This window comes from Eptesicus fuscus, chromosome 16, assembly GCF_027574615.1.
Source record: "Eptesicus fuscus isolate TK198812 chromosome 16, DD_ASM_mEF_20220401, whole genome shotgun sequence".
NCBI classification, from domain to species: domain Eukaryota; kingdom Metazoa; phylum Chordata; class Mammalia; order Chiroptera; family Vespertilionidae; genus Eptesicus; species Eptesicus fuscus.
Genome location: NC_072488.1, coordinates 7,246,978 through 7,268,616, shown reverse-complemented (window position 1 = coordinate 7,268,616; position 21,639 = coordinate 7,246,978). Strand labels below are relative to the sequence as shown.

The 21,639-nt window shown below is 38.1% G+C and overlaps 1 protein-coding gene across 1 annotated transcript in view; it reads left to right on the top strand.

Moving 5' to 3' along the window:
- The window catches only part of WDR35 (WD repeat domain 35), a 43,079-nt gene that overhangs the window by 14,994 nt on the left and 6,446 nt on the right, over positions 1-21,639 (top strand). The window contains exons 10-21 of the mRNA XM_008162387.3: positions 187-372; positions 2,642-2,702; positions 8,561-8,705; positions 10,706-10,775; positions 11,833-11,886; positions 13,997-14,106; positions 14,560-14,770; positions 15,290-15,370; positions 17,676-17,812; positions 18,364-18,567; positions 19,430-19,576; positions 20,218-20,350. Of these exons, the coding sequence (XP_008160609.1) occupies positions 187-372; positions 2,642-2,702; positions 8,561-8,705; positions 10,706-10,775; positions 11,833-11,886; positions 13,997-14,106; positions 14,560-14,770; positions 15,290-15,370; positions 17,676-17,812; positions 18,364-18,567; positions 19,430-19,576; positions 20,218-20,350 (1,539 nt within the window). The remainder of the gene's footprint in view (positions 1-186; positions 373-2,641; positions 2,703-8,560; positions 8,706-10,705; positions 10,776-11,832; positions 11,887-13,996; positions 14,107-14,559; positions 14,771-15,289; positions 15,371-17,675; positions 17,813-18,363; positions 18,568-19,429; positions 19,577-20,217; positions 20,351-21,639) is intronic.

Genomic DNA, 21,639 nt, shown 5'->3' with positions numbered 1-21,639 from the left:
TGTCATCCATTTCTGAAGAATATATTTTGTCAGAACTGATAAACCACATGTCTGTAATATTTCTATAGTAAAAATGTAATAACGTTTTTTCTTTCCCAGTGTTAACTGTTTTTTTCTCCTTTTCCATCTTTTCTTCCCTTCTTCCCTCCTCCTTTTCCCTCCCTTTCTTCTTTCCTTTTTTCCTAGTGGGGATATTGCTCAAATACTATAGTTTATGCTTATACCAGACCTGATCGCCCAGAGTACTGTGTTATATTTTGGGATACGAAAAACAATGAGAAATACGTTAAATATGTGAAGAGTCTCATTTCTATTACTACCTGTGGAGATTTCTGCATTTTGGCTACGAAAGCTGATGAAAATCTTCCTCAGGTAGGTGTTCCTCGATATTAAAAACTTAGATGGGCCAACCACTTGGCAGAATTGGGCTATAGTTACCTACTCGCAAGCATGGCCTCTACACCGGCAGGTCCAGCGAAGTAGTGGTTCTCTTGGTCATGTCTGGCTAGACTTCTGTTGGAAATTATATGACCCCATTCAATCAATTAATCCACTGACATTTTATATTGATCTGTTCAGTACTGAAGCTTTTTGTCTCTGAAATGTATTTAAAATACCACAATCCTCTTCCAAGTTAAAAATCCCATAAGCAAAAACGAATAGGCAGATGTCTAGTATAAATGCTCAAGAAATTATATAACAATGACCATATAACACTTTGGATAGCTGTGATGTTGAGAAATATACTTTTATTCAGAGTTATATTGCTTTAAAAATCAGTCTGGTAGCACAAAATAAATAATATAGTTAATGCCCTTTTAAAAAGTATGCTAACAACTTAAGTATTTACAGAAGCATGTCAATTTTTCAAAAACGGATTACCATTGTCTTTGGCTGTGTTATAAATTATTTTATCCCATGAAAAGGTATAGAGTTTTTGGTTTAAAGTGGCCATTTGAACAGGCACATTTCCCCCTGAAACTCACTAAAACAGGGTATTTTTAAAGAAGCCATAAACCCTTGGGGACCAGCAAGAGAGAGGAAACATCAACCTAGTTGTGGAGGTTAGAGCGGAGGTGGATTGGTGGCAGTCGCCCGAGCAGAACTAAGGAAGCTCAAGCCGAACTCGTCAGAGGGAAAGGCAAGAGCAACAGTTCACCTCGAAGAGCCCCGAGGGACACAGCTCTTGATGGTACCTGGTCAGAGAAGGAAACAAACAGAACAGCGGTTTGGAAGCAGCAGAGGTTAGGCAGGAAGGAGGAAACACAACACAACAAAAGGCATGTGAAGAAGCAGGCTCCTTCCCCTCTGCTGAGCTCCTAGGCAGCTGCCCCTCCTCACCCAGGGAGACCGCCCGTCCCTCTCCAGAGAGGATAACAAGAGTGTGAGGTCAGGGGAGGGCACCGAGTAAGGTCAGGGGAGGGAATCTGCTGAAAGCAAGGCGGTGAAATACAAAGTTTACTGCTCCGTGCCCCCGGCCGTCTTTTCCCACTTGGCTCCCAGAGCACTGGTAGCTAAACACACAGCATCCAGGTAGGAGATTGGACGAGCCCAGAGAAAAGACCTCTGAACGCACTCACATTGGGAGTTCCAACTCAAACAAAGCAGAACAAAACAAGAAGTACCATTATAAACGTGTCCCTTACATCTGTGGAGGTATTTACCAAAAGGATGGGTTAAAAGATGAAAATAATTACTCTAGGGAGTAAGAAATGGGGAGTTAGGGGAGACGTGTATTTTTAGTAAGAAGTCTCGGAATTGCTTGAGTCTGAGCAAGCAAATGATAAGAAAATTAAAAAAGACAAGTTATTTGTGGTATTTTGTGGCAGTAAGTAAGCTTAAGTAGTGGGAGAGTAAATTATGGTAGTATACCTTTTGTCATTTAGATTATATTTATGAAATTAAATTTTACTTGAGATGCTGGAAAAAGAAAGATAAAGTCTATATGTAATAGTACATAAAGAATTGGTTAATTTGAAATCATTACCCTAATCAAGAGAACATCTACGGAAAATAACATTCTTAATACAGAAAAAAATGACTAACAGTAAAAATAATCACTTAAAAATAATATGATGTAAAGTGTGAATTATGCTTGATTATTTTCTTATTATGAATTATTGGTAATTATTTGAATATGTGTTAACTAATGGGCATTTTGAGTCATTTTCACTAGGTTGGATTATGTTTTTTCTAAATTCACTGAATTTTTCTGAATTTCTCCATCATTTATATATTGCTTCAAAGGAGGAGAGCGAGACGGAAACATTTGGTGCAACGGTAACAAGTTAAATTAGCTCTTAAAGCTGATCATAGGAAAAAAATTATTATTGATATTATAGCTGATCAGGAATTTTACAAGAATAAATAATGGAAGTAGCCAGTGTATTTGTGTTTCTTAAGTAGCCTCTTAAAAACCACAATGTTCCAATATTGAGAAATTAACTTTGGTTTAGATTTAATTAATATTTCTTTATTTTTAATGCTGTAGATTATATTTCTCTGCTGTTCTTTGACTTAACAATTTTATCCATTATCTCTCAGTTAGTGATACTTGAAAAAGAGATATGCTATGTTAAGCATTATTTCCTTTATCATCCTTAAGCAGGAGTTCTGATACCTTTTGTTTTATTTTTCACAGTTTGTGCTAGTTCTTTGTAATTCTATTGGTACACCCTTGGATCCCAAATACATTGATATTGGTAAGGAAATGTGAATATTTATTACTTCTTTAATCAAGGTTTATTTGTAAAGCTAATTAATAACTAAATAGTCGTATTATTAAATTAGAATGGTATTCTCCAAAACAAGGAGGAGCATACTTCCTGGTTTGCCAGGCGCAGTTTATGCCTGTCATCATGGAACAATCATTTCACTGAATTACCCAGAAGTTGTCCTGGGAAATACCATCAGTTATAAGGTTACTTTATCGAAATGCCATAATAATCTCACAACTGCTATGCTGTCATCATTTGCTTTAAATAGGAATTATAATTGTATAGGGATTGATATGCCACATAATGATTAGTGTGCAACAAACAGGATTATAGAAAGAATTTTGCCCTTAACCTTAAACCACTTTTATTATTAATACACTGCCTGTAAATACCTCTCTTCTATTAAAAACACTTAGCTGCTTATAAAAGTGAGTTTGCCTTTTTCAGAATTTTCCAATGAAATATGTCTGTTAATAGGGACAACTTTAAAAATGCCTGAGTTTTTGTTTTCAGATATTTGTTACTTTAGATATACCATTCCCTGTATCCAAATGCTATGAAGGTAACCATTAAAAAATTACAAGTCTTATTCTAAGTATTTTGTTAAAAACCATTACCAAATATTTTTCTACTGTTTCACTGTAACTTCCAGAAGTAATGGTTTTCTTTGAAAGCGTATGGTAGTTTATTGGATATGGTATTAGAAAAATGATTAGATTTCAAAAGCTGAAAACCCATATGTTCTGAATCTGAGAACTAGACATTTCTTTTTTCCCCTCCAGATTTCACATTTGGACTTAACAATCAAATGTTAGTGTCTGCCTTCTAAGTGTTTTATTGTGCTGAGCGCTTTGGGTAATACAAGCAAATGTGGGAAATAATTACTGGTCTCAGAGATTTTATACTTTATATTTAGGGACTTGGTAACTCACTCTTATATTTTGAACTGCTCAATTTCATGTCTTAAATTCGTTGCTACATGGGCATATTTATATGTATATGTACATGGTGTCCCCCCAAAATGTATACATACTTTAACAGCTCAATTTTGAAAATGAAATGTATTTTAATAAACACTGCCTTTGTAATTATTCAAAGTGTGTGTATACATTTTGTTGGCATACCGTATGTGTGTGTGTGTGTGTGTGTGTATGTTAGTGTTCCTTGTTAAAAGGCTTAGCTTCAAGTTATTACAGACGTGTCACATGAATGTCTTCATTTATTAGAAACAAAAGTCTAAGGGGTGAATTCAATCAACCTTCAGATTATATGCTTATTTTTTCTTTTTCTTTTAATATCAAGTTTTAACATAGAATCGTAATGATGATAGGATAAGCTTCAAAGCAATTTTGGTTGTACATATTCTATTTTTTAATGAAGCCACATGTAAATTCTTCCCCTTCATCAAATGGGAAATGCTTGAGGCATGATTATTTGTAGTTTTGAGTCTAGAAACTTTTTTTTTGCAGTCTCTATGGCTGAAGTTTTAACAAACAGTTCTTTCATTGGTTTACTGCCAAAGTAAACTCAGCCAAGACTCAACATTTTTTTTTTCATACTGTAAAATTCCTTTTTTAAGTTTCTGTGTCAAATTATTATGAGGACTGGAGGCTAAAGCAAAAAAAGTATGTAACAGATGTTGTTCTAGAAAGAGTAATTTTTGTTTTGTCGCTTACTCTTCCTCCTGTCAATTTCTATAGATACTTTTGAAAAGAACTTTAGTTTGTAGGACTCTGTTGTATTGTACCTGTAGGAGTTAGGTACCCCCCTTTTTTTTTGGTGTTCTTCCTTTGATCCCTCAAAATATCTTTGGTGTGCTTCTAATCCAAGTACTTACTCTGCACTGATTATTGATTTTCTTCTCTATCTTCCCCCATAAGATTTTGAGCTTCTTAAAGATCTACATCTATTAATTTCTATATGCCCACCACCTAAGACTGTATTTGCCCCATAACAAATGTTTATTGAACATATGAAAATATTTAAAATACAGTCCATTTATTTAGTAAACCATCAATGAGTATATATTGTTTCATGTACTATACTGGGTACAGGGAGGGCTAAGAACTTAATTATGGCATTTCCTGTAGGATGTCTAAATAAATAATTAAAATATAGTTAATCCATTGAACAATGGCCATCAGTCCCCTGCTAGGTGTTGTGCTAGGTGCCGGGTAAGTGGATATCAGTGTGTGAGGACATCAGGGACATCTTATCAACCGAGAGGTTTCATTTAAGCTGAGTTGTGAAGGGCACTCCTTCAGGTGACATTTAAGGAGAGAAAACTGCATTTGCAGGGGAATGAAGGCATGCAGAGTGCTGTCCGGGGCCTGTGCTGCAGCCGGTGTGGCGGGAGCAAGTAGGAGCTTTCTAAGGACGGGCCGCACGCAGCACAAGCACCGAGCCTTCCGTGTATTCAGAGCGGGGCCGTTTAATGAAAACATTTCAGTGCAGCCTCAGTTTACCAGCTCTTTAAAGGGCTGAGCAGTGAATAAAAAGGAAATTGGGGGAACATTACCGATGCAGACATTTATTTCAGTCCTCTGCATGTGAACATTACTTTCTTAAAATGTTTTTCCAATAATCTTTGTAGATATTTTGAGTTTCTCTTTCCAGATATTGAATAGCTGAGAGGACATGGAGTGCTTTTATCCTGGTGTGTTTTCTTCCTAACTATCCTATCTGCTAACATTTGTTCTTCTGACTGTGTCCTAGTGGTTTAGGTCTAGGATCTTTTAATAGAGATCTAGCACATTTATGTTGATAGGGTTAGCTACCCATGTGAATTTGCTAAAATTACTGCCATATTGATTCAAAAGAACCTACTAGTATGTTTTAGATATATTTGTTTTTTTTTGTATTGACTAGTGGATCTGAATATGGCTTTATTATAAAAACCTATGTGGGTAATACCAGTAAAACAAAAATAGCAACCACACCTAAGGCTAACCCTTAACGAGAGGCAGTGTGCCCTAGTGGTTAAGAGCATAGATTTGGAGCCAGATTAACTGGGTTTATATCCCGGCTTCTGCTGCTTTCTAGCTGCGCAACTTCAGCAAGTTATTTAACCATTTTCTCCTTAAGTGTCTTCATCTGCTAAGTGGGAATAATAATACTATCTACCTGAGAGTGTGGTTGTGATGTAATATTTTAATTTTCTATGAATAATTAAAATTATAACTATAACTATCATTAATATATTAAAATATATGCCTAGCATAATTTTGAAAAATTCAATAAATACAGACTTTTAAAATTGTTATTAAGCATTTATTCTATGCCAGGCACCATACTATGCTTTATATTTATTATTTTTTAAAATATTTAAAGCAACTCTAAAGGGTGGTATTATTATCTTCAATTTACAGTTCAGAGAGAATAAGTACTATATATAAGGCCACAGAGTTAGCAAATGCTTTTAATTTGAATCTAAGAAGTCTGACGTTCACTGTAAAGTATAACATTTTAATTTTGAATTAATCAGGCTAATGACAAACTTGTGATTACTTAGGATGAATCGAAATAAAGGGACATGAGTATCTATAATAATAAAAGCGTAATATGCTAATTAGACCAGACATCCTTCCGGATGAGGCTGGGGCTGCGAGGGAAGCCCGGGTCCCGGGTGCCAGAGGGAAGCAGGTGCCAGCAGCCAGGGGAAGGAAGGCCTACTCTTGCACGAATTTCATGCATCGGGCCTCTAGTATTTTATAATTGTAGGTAAACATTGTTTAGAAAAATGCTTTCATATGCTTATAAAAATGATGTTTTATTGGAAAGCAGTTATAGTTTGTAGAACATTACATCACATTAAGGGCTGTCATGTGACAATAATTACAACATCAATCTCTGTGAGAGAATTTACTAAGAATTCGCAAAGGTCTTATGATTTAGCGACGGGGTCATTGAAAGCTGAGCAGAGCGGGCCTAGCTTGCTGAGTCATTGCATTCAGCTCCCACCAGCTTTGCCAGGACTGCCTTTCAGCCAGTTGTTCCCTACAGGGAAGGCTTCTGTCTCCCTCTAGGGTTTGGAAATAGTACACATTTTAATAGAAAAATCTTAGACAATTATAAGGAAAAAAATTTTTAAAAATACGATTCACTATACTGAGTTATTTGCATATAAAAATTATTGAATTTGAATTCCCAAGTTGTTAATCTATTCATGTAACATCATACCATGAGTCTAGTTTCTTCAGTTTCTAGGTCTTTTACTGCCTTAATGTCTTTTATTTGGCCTGTGGCCTGAATGCCATAAATGGCAGCTGCAATTAACACCATTTGTTTATTCTGGCCATATAAATGGTGACTTTTCATAGTAATTATGAGTAGAATACTAATTTTTGTACCATTTAAATCATTACTTTAGAAATTAGGTACTAAAATGATCTTTTATGAAGGGCTTTTTTGTTTTTACATATTTTGTGTGAGTTTATGTTTAATTTTATGTTGTGTATTTTGTTTGTGACCTTGGACAAGTATTTTACTTTTTAATTCTACATTTCTTTATCTGTAGGATGTATTTGATGAGACTATCTGTTTCATTAAAGGGTACACAGAAGGAGCTTCACTAAATGTGCTCTAAGAAGTAGAACATATAAAAAGAGTTATATGTTTAGGAGAATATATTCCTAAATTAGGAAGGAACTTTAGGGAATTTTCTTTCTTTCTTTTTTTAATCCTCACCTGAGGATATGAGAGAGAAAGGGAGAGTGAGAGAGGGAAACATCGATGGGAGAGTGAAACATCCATCGTTTGCCTTTTGTTAGCTTCCCAACTGGGGATCAAACCTGCAACCCAGGTATGTGCCCTGACTGGGACTTGAACTGGCAACCTTTCGGTACACAGGATGACACTCCATCAACTGAGCCACTCTGGCCAGGTTTTCTTTTCTAAACTAATGAGGAAATACAAGACATATGAGATCAGAGAGAAGGTGTAGTAAATGCCTACATCAAGCAGTAATGGTAGTGGGGAAGGGAGGAAGGACTGGGATTTTATTTTTCATTCATTAGTTAATGGACACATGGGCTGTTGTTACTTTTTGGCTATGATGAATAATGCTGTTACGAACATTTGTGTATGACTTTTTGTGTGTGGATATAAGTTTTCATTTCTCTTGGGTATACCCAAGAATGGAATTGCTAAGCTGTGCACCACTGTACAGTCCAACCATTTCTCCACATCCTGTCAATACTCAAGTCTTGTGTGACTGCTTGATTCTAGCAGGTGCGGTGGGTGTGAAGTGGTACCTTGTGGCATTTGCCTGATGGCTAATGCTCTTGAGCAGCTTTTCATTTGCTTAGTGGTCATTTGTGTATCTTCATTGGAGAAATTTCTGTTCAGATCCTTTGCCCATTTTTCATTTGGGCTAATTGTCTCTGAAGTATAAGATTTCTTTACATTTTCTAGATATAATTCCTTATCATGTATTTGATTTGTAAATATATTTTACATTTTGTGGGTTGTCTTCTCAGTTTGTGGATGGTGTCCTTTGAAGCACACATGTTTTTAATTTTGGCGAAGTCCAGTTTACCTACTTTAGCTTTTGTTGCTTGCGCTTTTTTGGTGTCATAGTTAAGAAACCATTGCCTAACCCAAGTCACAAAGATTTACTCTTACATTTTTTTTCTAAGACTCCTATAGTTAGGTCTTTGACCTATTTTGAATGAACATTTTTTGTATGGTTTTACAAGCTTTTGACTCTCAGCTGATTTCCCAGACTGTGTGGGGTATGTTGTCTGTAAAAGGAGGGGTTGAACTTAGGGATCGCTGAAGTCCTTTGCAGCACATTCTGAGGTTCTGTGCGACTGTAACCTAATTGTCCCAATGTTTTTTAATAGTTCCATTATTTGTTGCAATGACCAAAACCCATGTGATAGCAGCTTCAAAAGAAGCATTTTATATCTGGCAATATCGTGTGTCAAAGAAGCTCACAGCGCTGGAAATTAATCAGATGACACGGTCTCGGAAAGAAGGGAGAGAAAGGTATGTCTCTTGGTGCATATTTTTTAGAAGCTCAACCGTATCATATTTATAATATTTATTTTTTATGTCTTCAAAACCTGTAGAGAATTTTTACAAGTTTCTTTGAGCCGAACTGACAACATATGCCAGGGAGCAAGCTCTCAAATGCTGTCCTCAACTAGATCACGTTAAAATCACACAGCGTTAGTTATAAATTGTCATGCCTGAGAACTGTAAATTGTTTTGATGAACACAAATAATATTTTCCAGTTAATCTGAATATCTTTCAAATTGTATCTGTTTAAATTTATCAAAATAAAAGAGAGGTAAGAGTGGTGTAATAAAAGAAAGCCCTTAGAGATGAAGACTGGAAATCTGTGTTTTTATAAGGAAATGGCTATTCTCACCCATCTGCTCTCACCTAGTTAGGGTTACGATCTTCTACTGAAATATGGTGATTCAGCTAAGGCTGGTGTGTGAGTGGTGCAGATCCTTCCAGGACAGGAGGGGGTGATTCTAGTGCTCTTCCCCCAGGAGAGGCAGGTCCTTAGACACAGGCATGGACGAGGTCTTAGATCGGGTGCACTGGTCACGTGGCTTCTGTCTCTCACCTGATAGGTAGATAATTTCTACCTTTATAAGATTCAGCATTGTCAAGAATTCTTTAAAATAACAGCATTTATGTTAAACTAGAGGCCTGGTGCACAAAATTTGTGCACTTGGGGTGGGGGGGGGGTCTCTCAGTCTGGTCTACGTCCTCTCGCAGTCTGGGAGCCCTTAGGTAAGGTGACCAGATTTTAACATTGGTAAAGCAGGACACCATTGACCGGGGTGGAGGGTTCTTGATTAAAAATTTGGTCTATATGGAGCAACAAAAATTTTCATAGAATGCAAAAATAGTATTGTAATATATTTTTTTAAATTTCAACATAAGTACAATTTACAAATATAATAAATAAAAAAATTATGTATAGTATTATTTTATTCTTTGGCATATTTCTCATTTGAGTGAATTTTTTTTAGTAGATTGCTGTTGTTGTTTAAAAGGTCATGAATTTGCCGTAATGTAAGTCGTGTCACTTTCAAGGCCGGCGCTAGACTTTTTGCCGCCACTATAAAATATAAATAATATGAGTACTGTCTGCTAAATTCAAGAAAATTTATGTATTCATGAAATAAATAAATTACTTACCTAAATTATCTGAATAGCTGATTTGTAATGACATCACTTGTTTAACTAGCTTACTAGCACGCAGTACGATGTGTATCATCTGAGAGACAGTTACGAAATGTTTTCGTCGTTGCCAATCCCAAAAATGCCATTGTTCATTAAGTCCAAACAATGGTGGTCGACTTGTAACAACTGATCAACAATGCGAACTTTGATAAGCAGTTCTCGATAATCAGTTATCAACAATTATTTGTTATTATTAAAGTTTAACATTATAAAATTAACAAAAATAATATAAAACTCATATCCTGGCTAAATAGCCACATGGCAGCCGAAAACCGTATATTCCCTTCCCGTTCTCCCGCCGTTCCCTAGCTTGTCGTGCATTCTTTCCAAAAATTGGGACTTTTTTAAAACGCCGCGGGACACAGGACAAATTGTTAAAAATCGGGACTGTCCTGCCAAAAGCGGGACGTCTGGTCACCTTACCCTTAGGGGATGTCCAACTGATGGCTTAGGCTGGTGCCTCCTAAGCCGCCAGTCAGACATCCTTAGCGCTGCCATGGAGGCAAGAGAGGTTCCTGCCACTGACGCTGTGCTTGCCAGCTGTGAGCCCGGCTTCTGGTGCACTGACCACCAGGAGGTAACTCCTACATTGAGTGTCTGCCCCCTGGTGGTCAGTGCATATCATAGCAACCAGTCATTCCACCATTTGGCCTATTTGCATATTAGCCTTTTATTATATAAGATAAAAATATTAATTGGTGTCATCCAATCCTTGAACTATTCTAGAGATTATGAAATAGTATAACCTTTATATTATCTTTGAAATTCTGATTTTTCCCCCCAGAATCTATCATATTGATGATAATCCTTCTGGATCAGTGGATGGAGTGCTTGATTATAATAAAGCCATTCAAGTAGGTGATTTTATTGCTGTCATCAAACATTAATATGTGTAGATTTGGAAATACTATAATTTTATTTTGAGACCAGTAAAATAATTTGTTTCCAGAGATATCCTAATAATTCTTTAAAATTTTTTCTATTCTGAAAACCTTTTTCTAGATCTGCTACTTTTTCTTCTTTTGATTTTTAAAAACATTTTATTTTAAAATAATTGTAGGCTCACAGGAAGTTGCAAAAATAGTACATAGAACTTCTTTACCCAGCTTCCTTTAAATGGGACATTTTATATAAATGTAGTATAATATCACAACCAGGAAATTGACACTGGTAATATTACTGTTAAACTATGATCCGATTCCTGATTGTTTGCATGTGTGCCTTGTGCTAGCCACTTCTTCATTTCACACCTCCTCTCTACGCCATCCCTGTTCTCTGGAAACCACTAATTTGTTTCCCTCTCTAGAGTTTTGACACCCTGAGAATGTTTTATGAATGGAATCGTATAGCATGCGACCTTTAGAGATGGGCTTCCTTTCACTAAGCATAACCTCTTGAGTGCCATCCAGGTTGTGACAGTGCCAGGCCATCTCCCGCCCCCATTTTGGCATGGTGATCCTTCTACCATCTGTTCATCTTTTATGACTAAGCTCAGGTTTTTGCCTCCATGCTCCTTCCTCTGTGATCTCATAACTACTGGGTGAACTTCTTTTAAAAAAATATTTTTATTGATTTCAGAGAAGAAGGGAGAGAGAGAGAGAGAGATAGAAACATCAGTGATGAGAGAGAATCATGGATCGGGTGCCTCCTGCACGCGCCTACTGGGGATCGAGCCTGCAACCTGGTTGATGCCCAGCCAGGCCCCAGCAGACTTTTGACTAATCTCTGAGGATAAAGATTTCATCCGAGTATCTCTAGTGCTTAGTTTAGTGTCAGTTTAGTGTCTGGCACATAGCAGGTTAGTAAAAGTTTATTAAGTTAGTAAATGTATTGTTGAACTGCATACTGCCTTATACCAGATTAGTCACCTAATAAATATTTGTTAAAGAATAACAAATTGATTTATTTTAGGGCACGAGGGATCCAATTTGTGCCTTAACTGCATCTGATAAGACGTTGATTGTGGTAAGTTGTGAAAAAAATTGAGTAATAGTTGTTTAAATTGTAAAAATAGAGCAAAGCAACATGTTTTGGATTTGAATATCATCTTATGGGGTAATTTGTGTTTAATTGAATCCAACATAAGAAATAAGAAAGTCTTAAAAAAAGAGAAAGTCTTAAAGATTGCTTCACAAATTGTTCATCTTTTGGAAAGAGCTGTTTGTAAAAGCAGTAGAATGAGGGTCAGTTGGGGAGAGGAGAGCTTGACACTGGGTTGAATGAGCCCTCTAAAGGGTTAGCAGAAGTGGGGCGGGTTGGATGGTGGTCGTAGGTTTAGAGGTTTCCTCCTCTATGTCGCCTGCTAGTTTACATTGGAGAAAGTGCTTTGGCTCAGCTACTTTTGTAAGATTTAGGGTGAAGAGGTGGTGTGTTTGCTAGCCATTAAAATAAAGAAGTACATGGCAAATTTTTGCTGAATTTTTCAAATAACATCAGTGTATAGTGTCTTTTCTTGAGTTCTGACATTTGAAAATATTAATTTTAGAGATAAATGTTGACTTTGACATAGTAATGCTGGTAGAGTCACTGAATTAGAATTATGGAAACCAAGCCTTAATGGTGTCTGTGTCCAGTCCTAGTTATGTGCTTCAGCTATTAGTTAATTTAAGGGGGAAACAATCTTAAGAACGTGGTATTCATTTTTCCTCACCGAATGAACTTGGTGTATGTTTTCAGCAGTTTGTCTTAGGTCTGTGGAATCTCTTCTTTTCTCTTTTGCTATATGAGGGTGGCTTTTAAGAAAATATTTGCGTGTGTTTCTGACATTTGCAGAAAATAATAACTTGCAATTCAGAACAATTACAAAAATTGACCTAGCTCCTAAATGAGAACCTACCTATAAGAAACACATTGAAATAGTTCTAATATCAGCCAAAAGTTTCGATGGAGAAGATGTCCTCTGCATTGAACACCTCTTCCCACTGTTGCAATGTGAACAGTTTTTAGAGCTTTGACTTTTTCAAACTTTTTAAGCCACAGGACCACCTTTTTCAAAACCAAAATCTTATTTTGTTGATATATTAAATATTTTAACGCCCATATGTCCCTTTTATACATTAGAAAATATCCCCCCATCCCCACCCCCTGGCACTCCCCAGCCTTTCTGATCGGCCCCTCCTGAGAGTCACTGTGCAACAGCAGCTCTGCTCTGTGGCAGGGGAAGGGACAGGGGAAGACTGGCTGCCAGGAGCCTCCACTGTGCCCCATCGCCTGGGCTCGGCTTGGGGCACAGAGGGTTTGAAAACCGTGGTTCGCTCCTTAAGGCCCGCACAGAGTTGCATAGGAACTTACACTCTATTTCATTTTTAAGCACATTTAATACTGATTGTATCACTGCTTTCTGATAATCTTCCTAACACATATCAGATAGACTTTCAGCAGCAACTGTTTCATACAGCGATCTTATATATGAAATTTAATGCAGTAAATGCTTTATATTTTAGCCTTTAATGTACCCTGAATATTACCCTAGACAACTATAAATAACGCTAAGTATTTCTTCCTTGTGATGTAAGAATGTGTATATTATTGAAGAACTAGATTTTTGACTTCTTTTTCGAATGCTACATGAAAACAATTGGATCACCTTCTGCCACTTTTATTTTTTTTTTTATTTTATTTATATATTTATTTATTTATTTATTTTTTTAAATATATATTTTATTGATTTTTTACAGAGAGGAAGAGAGAGGGATAGAGAGTTAGAAACATTGATGAGAGAGAAACATCGATCAGCTGCCTCTTGCACACCCCCTACTGGGGATGTGCCCGCAACCAAGGTACATGCCCTTGACCGGAATCGAACCTGGGACCTTTGAGTCCGCAGGCCGACGCTCTATCCACTGAGCCAAACCGGTTTCGGCACCTTCTGCCACTTTTAAAAGGTTTTGATTAACTTAGGAGAGAAATATGTACTCAGTAGCATGATTCACTATCACAAGGGGATTTGCTATGATACCATCACTTTGATTTTGAAACAAATTATGAACATATAGAGAGACCTGTAGTTGTAATTTAATATTGGTCTTTAAAATATTGTGGAAATTTGCTTAATAATCAAAAGTAACTTCCATAGGGTCGTGAATCTGGCGCCATTCAGAGATACAGTCTTCCTAATGTTGTTTTGATTCAAAAATATTCCCTTAATTGTCGAGCCAACCAGTTATCGCTGAACTGCAACTCTAGGTAAGTCTGAGGGCCCCCCTCAAGCAGATGTGTGACTTGGACGTTATCAGTGTGGATTGCTAGATGTATGTAATAAATGCAAAGATATGTGTGTGTTTAAACTTGCCTTATAGTTCAGTGTGGTTTTACTATACTGTATTTGCATTTAAATATTTATATTTTTGGTACTGTATTTGGTTTAGATGTCTTTCTCTAATTGGGCAAAACATAGAAATGCTAGTGCAATGTTTAAGTTATTTATATGCCAGTTGCTTTAATTTCCTTGGATATATTTTCCTCACAAGGAAGCAAAGTGGAGAGTAGTCCATGTCTTCTATCCGATTTGTAAAACTGTGGTTGAAGTCAGTTTTTTATTTAAAGCCATTTCTGCCTGGATTGCTGGTCATCATTACAGTCATGATCGCCGATAGTAATGTTAGCATTCTCCCCCTTCTCCGATTTCATTACGTGTAGCCGTCTTGCCATCATAGACAACGCAGGCGTCCTAACCTTCTTTGACTTGGATGCACGGGTAACAGACAGCACGGGACAGCAAGTCATTGGCGAGCTGTTGAAACTGGAGCGGAAAGATGTCTGGGATATGAAGTGGGCCAGAGATAATCCTGACTTGTTTGCAATGATGGAGAAAACAAGAATGTATGTTTTCAGAAACTTGGATCCTGAGGTAAAGACAAGAAATGAGCATTAACGGTACATAAATCGTAACAGTACAAATACCAAGATCTGGGTATTTCTCCTTTGTTTCCTCGAGAGGTTTATTGGTATTGTCTGCATGAATTTCTGAAAGTAAACAGAAGCATTTCCGTGGAGTTTTAAAGTATTTGGCCTTACAGGGGAATGATACCCGTCCTTTACATATTCTCTACGTCCTCTGAGCATCTGGGCCTGTGGAAAGTGCTTGTGAAGTAGCTTTAACAGAGCAGCCTTCTTCTTTTTAAATTTGAGCTTGTTGTCTGGCTTGGCCAGCACTTAGGTTTCTGTGAGATTTACAGCTAGATGAATTTTTATAACCTGACCACTGACTGGGTTTCTTCATAAACCAGGCTGTACTGTTCTCACTCACGAGGACCTGCTGGCTGTGGTCCCCGTGTGGTTAACTCACCCTGCTATTCATTCCTCTGCTTTATGTTGAAGAAGGAAAATTTTATATAATTAAGTATAATATTTGTTTTTGTCTTTAAAGGAACCCATTCAGACTTCTGGACATATTTGCAACTTTGAGGATTTAGAAATTAAATCTGTTTTATTGGACGAGATATTAAAGGTAATTCTTTTTTTTTTTAATCCTCACTGGGGAGGACAAGGGCAAGAGAGAGAAACATTGATGTGCCTCACATAGGAATGTGCCCCAACTGGGGATCGAACCTGAAACCCAGGCATGTGCCCTGACTGGGAATCGAACCCGCAACCTTTTGGTAGGAATGACACTCCAACTAACTGAGCCATAGCGGCCAGGGCAAGGTAATTATTAAAAAACAATTATATTTCTGCTGCTGGCTTGACTAGGATTAATTTTGCAGAAAGCAGTGTGGGGTCCAGTCAGGGGTACGCTTTGAGGAGTCAGTCTATCTGGGTCCCACCTGCTCTGTCACTGTGCACCTGTAGACAGTTCCCTCTTCTTCAGAGCGTCACTTTCCTGCTTACAAGCCTCACTTTTTACCTCTATCAAATATGGATAATGGTAATAACTATCTGATAGGATTCTGATTTATAATGTGTAAAAAGCACTTAGCACAGTGCTAGGACCAAAAGCTCAAAAATGGTAGCTAGTTGTTGTCATTTTTATATGAATAACGAAGAGGTCCTGAAGAAACTTTAGACAATTTACTTAGTCCTTTCCTGGTTCTAGGATACTTGAGTAACCTTTTCTTTGAAAATTCACCATCTTTTCATTTTTTCCAGGTTTTTAAAAAATAACCTATTTCTGGTTCCAGATATCTCTTCAAACCCCTACTTGTGGTCTTCATTAACCATCATTTGAGAATTAGTTTTAGCTTCATTTTATCCAAAGCACTTACTTTTTATATGTACTTTGTATATTTTTTGGAATCAGAGTAGTAGATTTTAAATTTCCAGAAGTTAGTGGCAGTTTGTAGCATGTTTTCACATTTTAGTTTGATATGTAAGTTATAGCCATTTTATTATGAACCAGTTTTTTTCTTTCCTGAATCATGACCACCCTGCAGCAGCGGGATGGGCCCCACCCAAAGTCCCATTTGGATGTCAAGGGTGATGAGCCCACAGGCACCTAGAAGGTGTAGACAGGTTGCTGCTTCCATAATGAGGCTTCCGGGGAGAAGGGCAGCCTCCCCAGCTGGTGTGAAAATGGTGAGAGAGAGCGGGAAGGAGGCTGGCGTGAGGTAGAGGGTAGTTGTTTAGTCTCATATTTAAATCTTTTGGGAAAGACGACAAGCAAAAGGCCTTCTCTCTTTATTCATAAGAGAGGAAAAGGGAAAATATATATTCTCTGGTGTTATGTATTCAATTTAAACAGGACAGTAACTGCAGATGGAGCCAGATCTAGTCTTTCACAATCTAAACAGGGACAGGTCTTTTTCTTTCCTGGTTTCGGAGAAGAGCCAGATGCTCCCATTGGAGATTATATAATCCTAGGTCGCAGTGACACCTCACACTTCACCTTTGATGTTTGACGCTGGCAGCACTTAAGCTTCACCTCTCACCCTTCACCCTTGCCCTCCGGCCTCATAGCTGTAGGACGGTAGGCAGGCCTTACAAAGAGTTGTCAGCCAGAAAGCAGTGGAGTTAGGATTTGAGCCAGGCCTGTTTGAATCCCAACCTCATGCTCTTTTCATATTACTTCCTCCTCTGTGCCTGGAGAGCCCTAAGGACTTCCCAGTTTCTAGATGCAGTGGTTTCGTGGCAGGGTGAGCAGGGGTCCACGCGGCTCAGTTCAGCTGTTCAGAGAACTGGTCTCTGGGAGCCATTGCTATTTACACCCGGGGGCTCTCATTTTCTCATACGCTTCGCTTTTCATTACTTGGAATACGCAGAATGTTGCTGAGTTCATTATAACCACTTGTTTCCTTTCTTTGGCCATTAGCTCTTCCCTGCGAGACAGGCCTTCGTTTTGTTGTTGTTGTTAGATTGCTAAATTACAAAACAAAAGCACCAGCTCTTTTTCTTTTGTTTGCCTGCTGCTCACCAGCACGGAGCAACCATTTCATCGCCCGGGTTGAGAGGGAGGTGGAGGAGGGAGGGGCAGAGGCCGTGCCCCCACGTTTGCTGCTCTCCTGGAGGCCCAGCACTTTGGACAAGAAGTCAGCAGTGCCTCGGGAATCGACCATAGACTGTTCGAGCTGAGGGAAACCAGGCTGCCTGAGTGTCCCTTCTAGAAAGGGACTCCTTCTACCACTGTCCCCTCTTCCCACAGGCAGCCTGATAGCTAGGAGGCATGTTTCCTGGGTAACTCAAAAGACCCCCATGGGGGACTTCTTTTGCTTCCAAGTTTTGCCTACACTATGATGCAGTTTTATGTTAAACTATAAAAAAAGAAACATATACTCCAAAGGCAACTATTTGAATTTCTTTCTTTCCGTCTTTACGTTTAGAATCCAGAACATCCCAACAAGGATTACATAATTAACTTTGAGATTCGGTCCCTGCGAGATAGTCGAGCATTGATTGAGAAGGTGGGAATTGAAGATGCGTCGCAGTTCATAGAGGACAATCCACACCCCCGACTTTGGTATGTAGAGTAGAACCCCTCCCCAAGTGGCTGGTGGGTGTTTTCTTTTTAATTAAAAAAAAATTTTTTTTATTGATTTTAGAGAGGAAGGGAAAGGAAGAGAGAGATGGAAACACCAATGATGAGAGAGAATCATTGGTTGGCTGCCTTCTGCACGCCCCCTAATGGGGATCGAGTCCGGAAACCCAGGGATGTGCCCTGGACTAGAATCTAACCCGGGACCCTTCAGCCTGCAGGCAGATGTTCTATCCACTGAGCCAAACTGGCTAGGACTGGTGGGTGCTTTTAAACCCTCAGCTCTGGCTCCCTCTCCTGCCAGCCTCCATCGGGATGGCCTTCCCGCTTTCGTTCTTCTTTTTAAGATAAATTCATTTTAGATGTGGAAGACCTCAAAGTAGGCATAATACTAAATGAAGTGGGTATAAAAATGTGTGAGAATAATCGCTTCCCACCGTGTGTCACTGGAAACCATAGTTACAATCATTGAGTTCTGGTTCAAGACTCGTTTATCAGGAATTTGCCATAGACTTTTCGGATCCTTCTTTCTGAAGGCGCCTGCTGGCTGAAGCGGCTCTCCAGAAGCTGGATTTGCACACGGCAGAGCAAGCGTTTGTGCACTGCAAAGACTACCAAGGCATCAAGTTTGTGAAGCGCCTGGGCCAGCTGCAGAGCGAGGCCATGAAGCAGGCGGAAGTGGCTGCCTACTTCGGCAGGTTCGAAGAGGCTGAGAAGATGTATCTTGACATGGACAGAAGGTCAGTGCTCAGGGTGCCGGCCTCTGGGGTACTGCCAGAGGTCATCACTTTTTTTTTTTTTTTTAATGAATGAGGAATGTAAAACAGACTAACGGTACCAAACCATTTCTTTTAGAAAATCATTTCAGGTTGGAGTACAACCTAAATATTCCACATGCCCCTCATTAATTTATGGCTTGTAATTTGGGGCAGTTTTCTTAGTTTTCACACATATGAATAGCTGGCCCTGGTAGATTTTTTCACTGCGTAGGAAAAATAATCATGTGAGCACGGAGACTATTTATTACACAGTTCATTATTTGGGTTTAGGCCATTATTTAATTTACTGTTGTCAAGGAGCATGAAATAAAAATCAAACGTATTTAGGGATTGAGTTTTACTCTTTATATTTTATTTTAGATTCATGTAAAATAATGTATGAACTTCATTTAAGCTCTAAACATTGTCTAATTTTTATTAATATTATTTGTATTTGTTAGAGGCCCTTAATATAACTTAAGCCCTGAAAAGAAAGATAAAGCGAAACATGTTTTTATATGTTTGGTTTTTCAATAAACCTGATCATGTCTAAGAAAATGATGAAAAGAAGTGATTATTATTTAAGTCATTATTTTGCTGAGGAAACTGGAAGTCCAGGAAAATAGAAGGAGGGAAATTGTTTCCTTTTCCAGATTCCAGGTTCTCCCCGTTGCCTCCTACCTGGTCAGGATAAGTTTCTAAAATGTCGGGAGAATTACCATGTCTGTCTGTTCATTGCTGTGTGTTCTCAGTACCTTAGAATTGGACCTGGCACATAGTAGGCGCTTGATAAATATTTGTCAAATGAATGAATTAGTAAATGAATGAATGCCTTTGCTTGCAGAGATCTTGCTATTGGCCTGCGGCTGAAATTGGGAGATTGGTTTAGAGTACTCCAGCTCCTGAAAACGGGGTCTGGTGATGCGGACGACAGTCTCCTTGAGCAAGCCCACAATGCCATCGGAGACTACTTTGCTGACCGACAGAAGTGGTGAGGAGCCTGCCTGGACCCACTCACCCCATCACAGCCCGTGGAACGTTGCTGCCTGCATACTTACCTAGGACATGATGCTCAGGGCATGAGCATCCTCCTGGATCCTAAGCTCTAGGTTCACGTTGGGAGCATGAGATGCTTCCGGTTGTTAGATAAGCTCTGCGTAATTCTGGAGTTTCCAAACTCCAAAACCTTGCGCTTAACTCCCGGAAGCTCTTCCTGTTTGAGACCACAGTGTGCAAGTCTAAGCCATTCTATGATTCATTTCTGAAAAAGTAAAAGCAGTATTTTATGTTGACTCATTTTGTTATTGTAGATTACTTTCAGAAATCATTGGCTTTTATTCTTAAGTTTTCATTTTGAGCTGGATGCTTTTCAACTGATGTCAGTGTTTGGAAGCACCACTGTGCATCAGATTAAAACAGTATTAAGACTATTCAGAGAATGTTGTAACTAAAGCATGCATGTTTTAGATTCCACCTCCGCCCCCCAATTTATATGCTTCAAAGACATTTTGTAACTGAAGATGTTGACTAGAATAATCCTAGTAATTCTAATGAAGGAACATTTTTTGGTGAAAGTGCTATTTATCAGGAGATTCACATTAGCTTTAAAAGTTTTCCTTTTTTCTCCCATAGGTTGAATGCTGTACAATATTATGTACAAGGCCAAAACCAAGAACGCTTAGCTGAATGTTATTACATGTTAGAAGATTGTGAGGGATTGGAGAATCTTGCCAATTCACTTCCAGAAAACCACAAGTTGCTTCCAGTAGGTATTATAAATTGAAGTTTTTGAAGTTGTTAGTTTACTTTATAAGGTTTTTATATTATAGTCAGGATATATCCTCTGTAGGAAGGAAAATTTTAAATTAATCTATAATCTTAGTTTCTTAGGTGTGGAACAATGCTTTTAATTGCTAAAACATTACATCAATATTACAGAATACATAAAAATGGAGGAAAACCTAATAACATTCCTGCTACTTTAACATGATCACAGTTCTGTGTAGTCTTACCAGTTTTATAAAATTGCTTATAAAAGTTAGCTGAACCATGACATATTTACAGATGAAATGATATGTGGTCAGAGATTTGCTTTTGAATCTCTGACCACATATCTGTGTCTGGTGCTTAGTTAGTGTGCGTATGTTTGAAATTTGCTGTAACAAAAGTTAAAAAAGAAAGCTTGACTTTTATTAGTTTATATTAACAATAAAATATTTAGTGTTAAAAAAGAGAAACTACAAGTTCTCTGGAACTTTGTCCTTTTTAAGCATCTTTACTTGTTGGATGATGGTAATGAGTTTGTATTTGACTTGCTTTATCCAAAATGTACACCACTGAGCGGTGTAACACCATAGAGTTAGCAGCTCTCAGCTGCAGGGTCTGCACATGGACCAGCTGTGAGCTCTGCCACAAAAATTTTGTCTCTTAACTAATAGGTGAGTATAGAATTCTGATAAGTCCGTTTTCTCTGTTGTGAATGAGAGCAGTTATCCCTGTGGTAGTGGCATTTCACACACCTTCATTCTCAGTCCTGTGTGTTTTCTGGAGTGAGAAAGAAGTTGAAATTACCTGTAACCCGGGGTATAACGACAGCGACAGCGGAGCTCATGTGGGTGTTGTCTGTTAGTGTGTCTAATGATGCGGAAAAAAGTCTTGCTGTGGAGTATCCAGAATAGTAATGTTACTAAGTCAATACTAAGTATTATAGCTATAGTGACACTTAAATAACTAAAAGAATTAACAACTTAAAATAGTACTACACATTTCAAATCAAGTTTTGAAGCAGTTTTTAATAGTATGGTAAAATGTACAGAATATTTAAGTGGGAAAAGCAGGATACAAAGCCTTATACAGAGTTTGGCAAGTAGGTTTGTATGGAAAATAATACAAGTGAATAATATTTAGCAATTACTAATCTATAATAATAAAAGCATAATATGCTAACTAGACCAGACATCCTTCCGGATGAAGCCGGGCTGTGAGGGAAGCCCAGGTCCCGGGTGCCAGAGGGAAGCCGGTGCTGGCAGCCAGGGGAAGGAAGGCCTCCTCTTG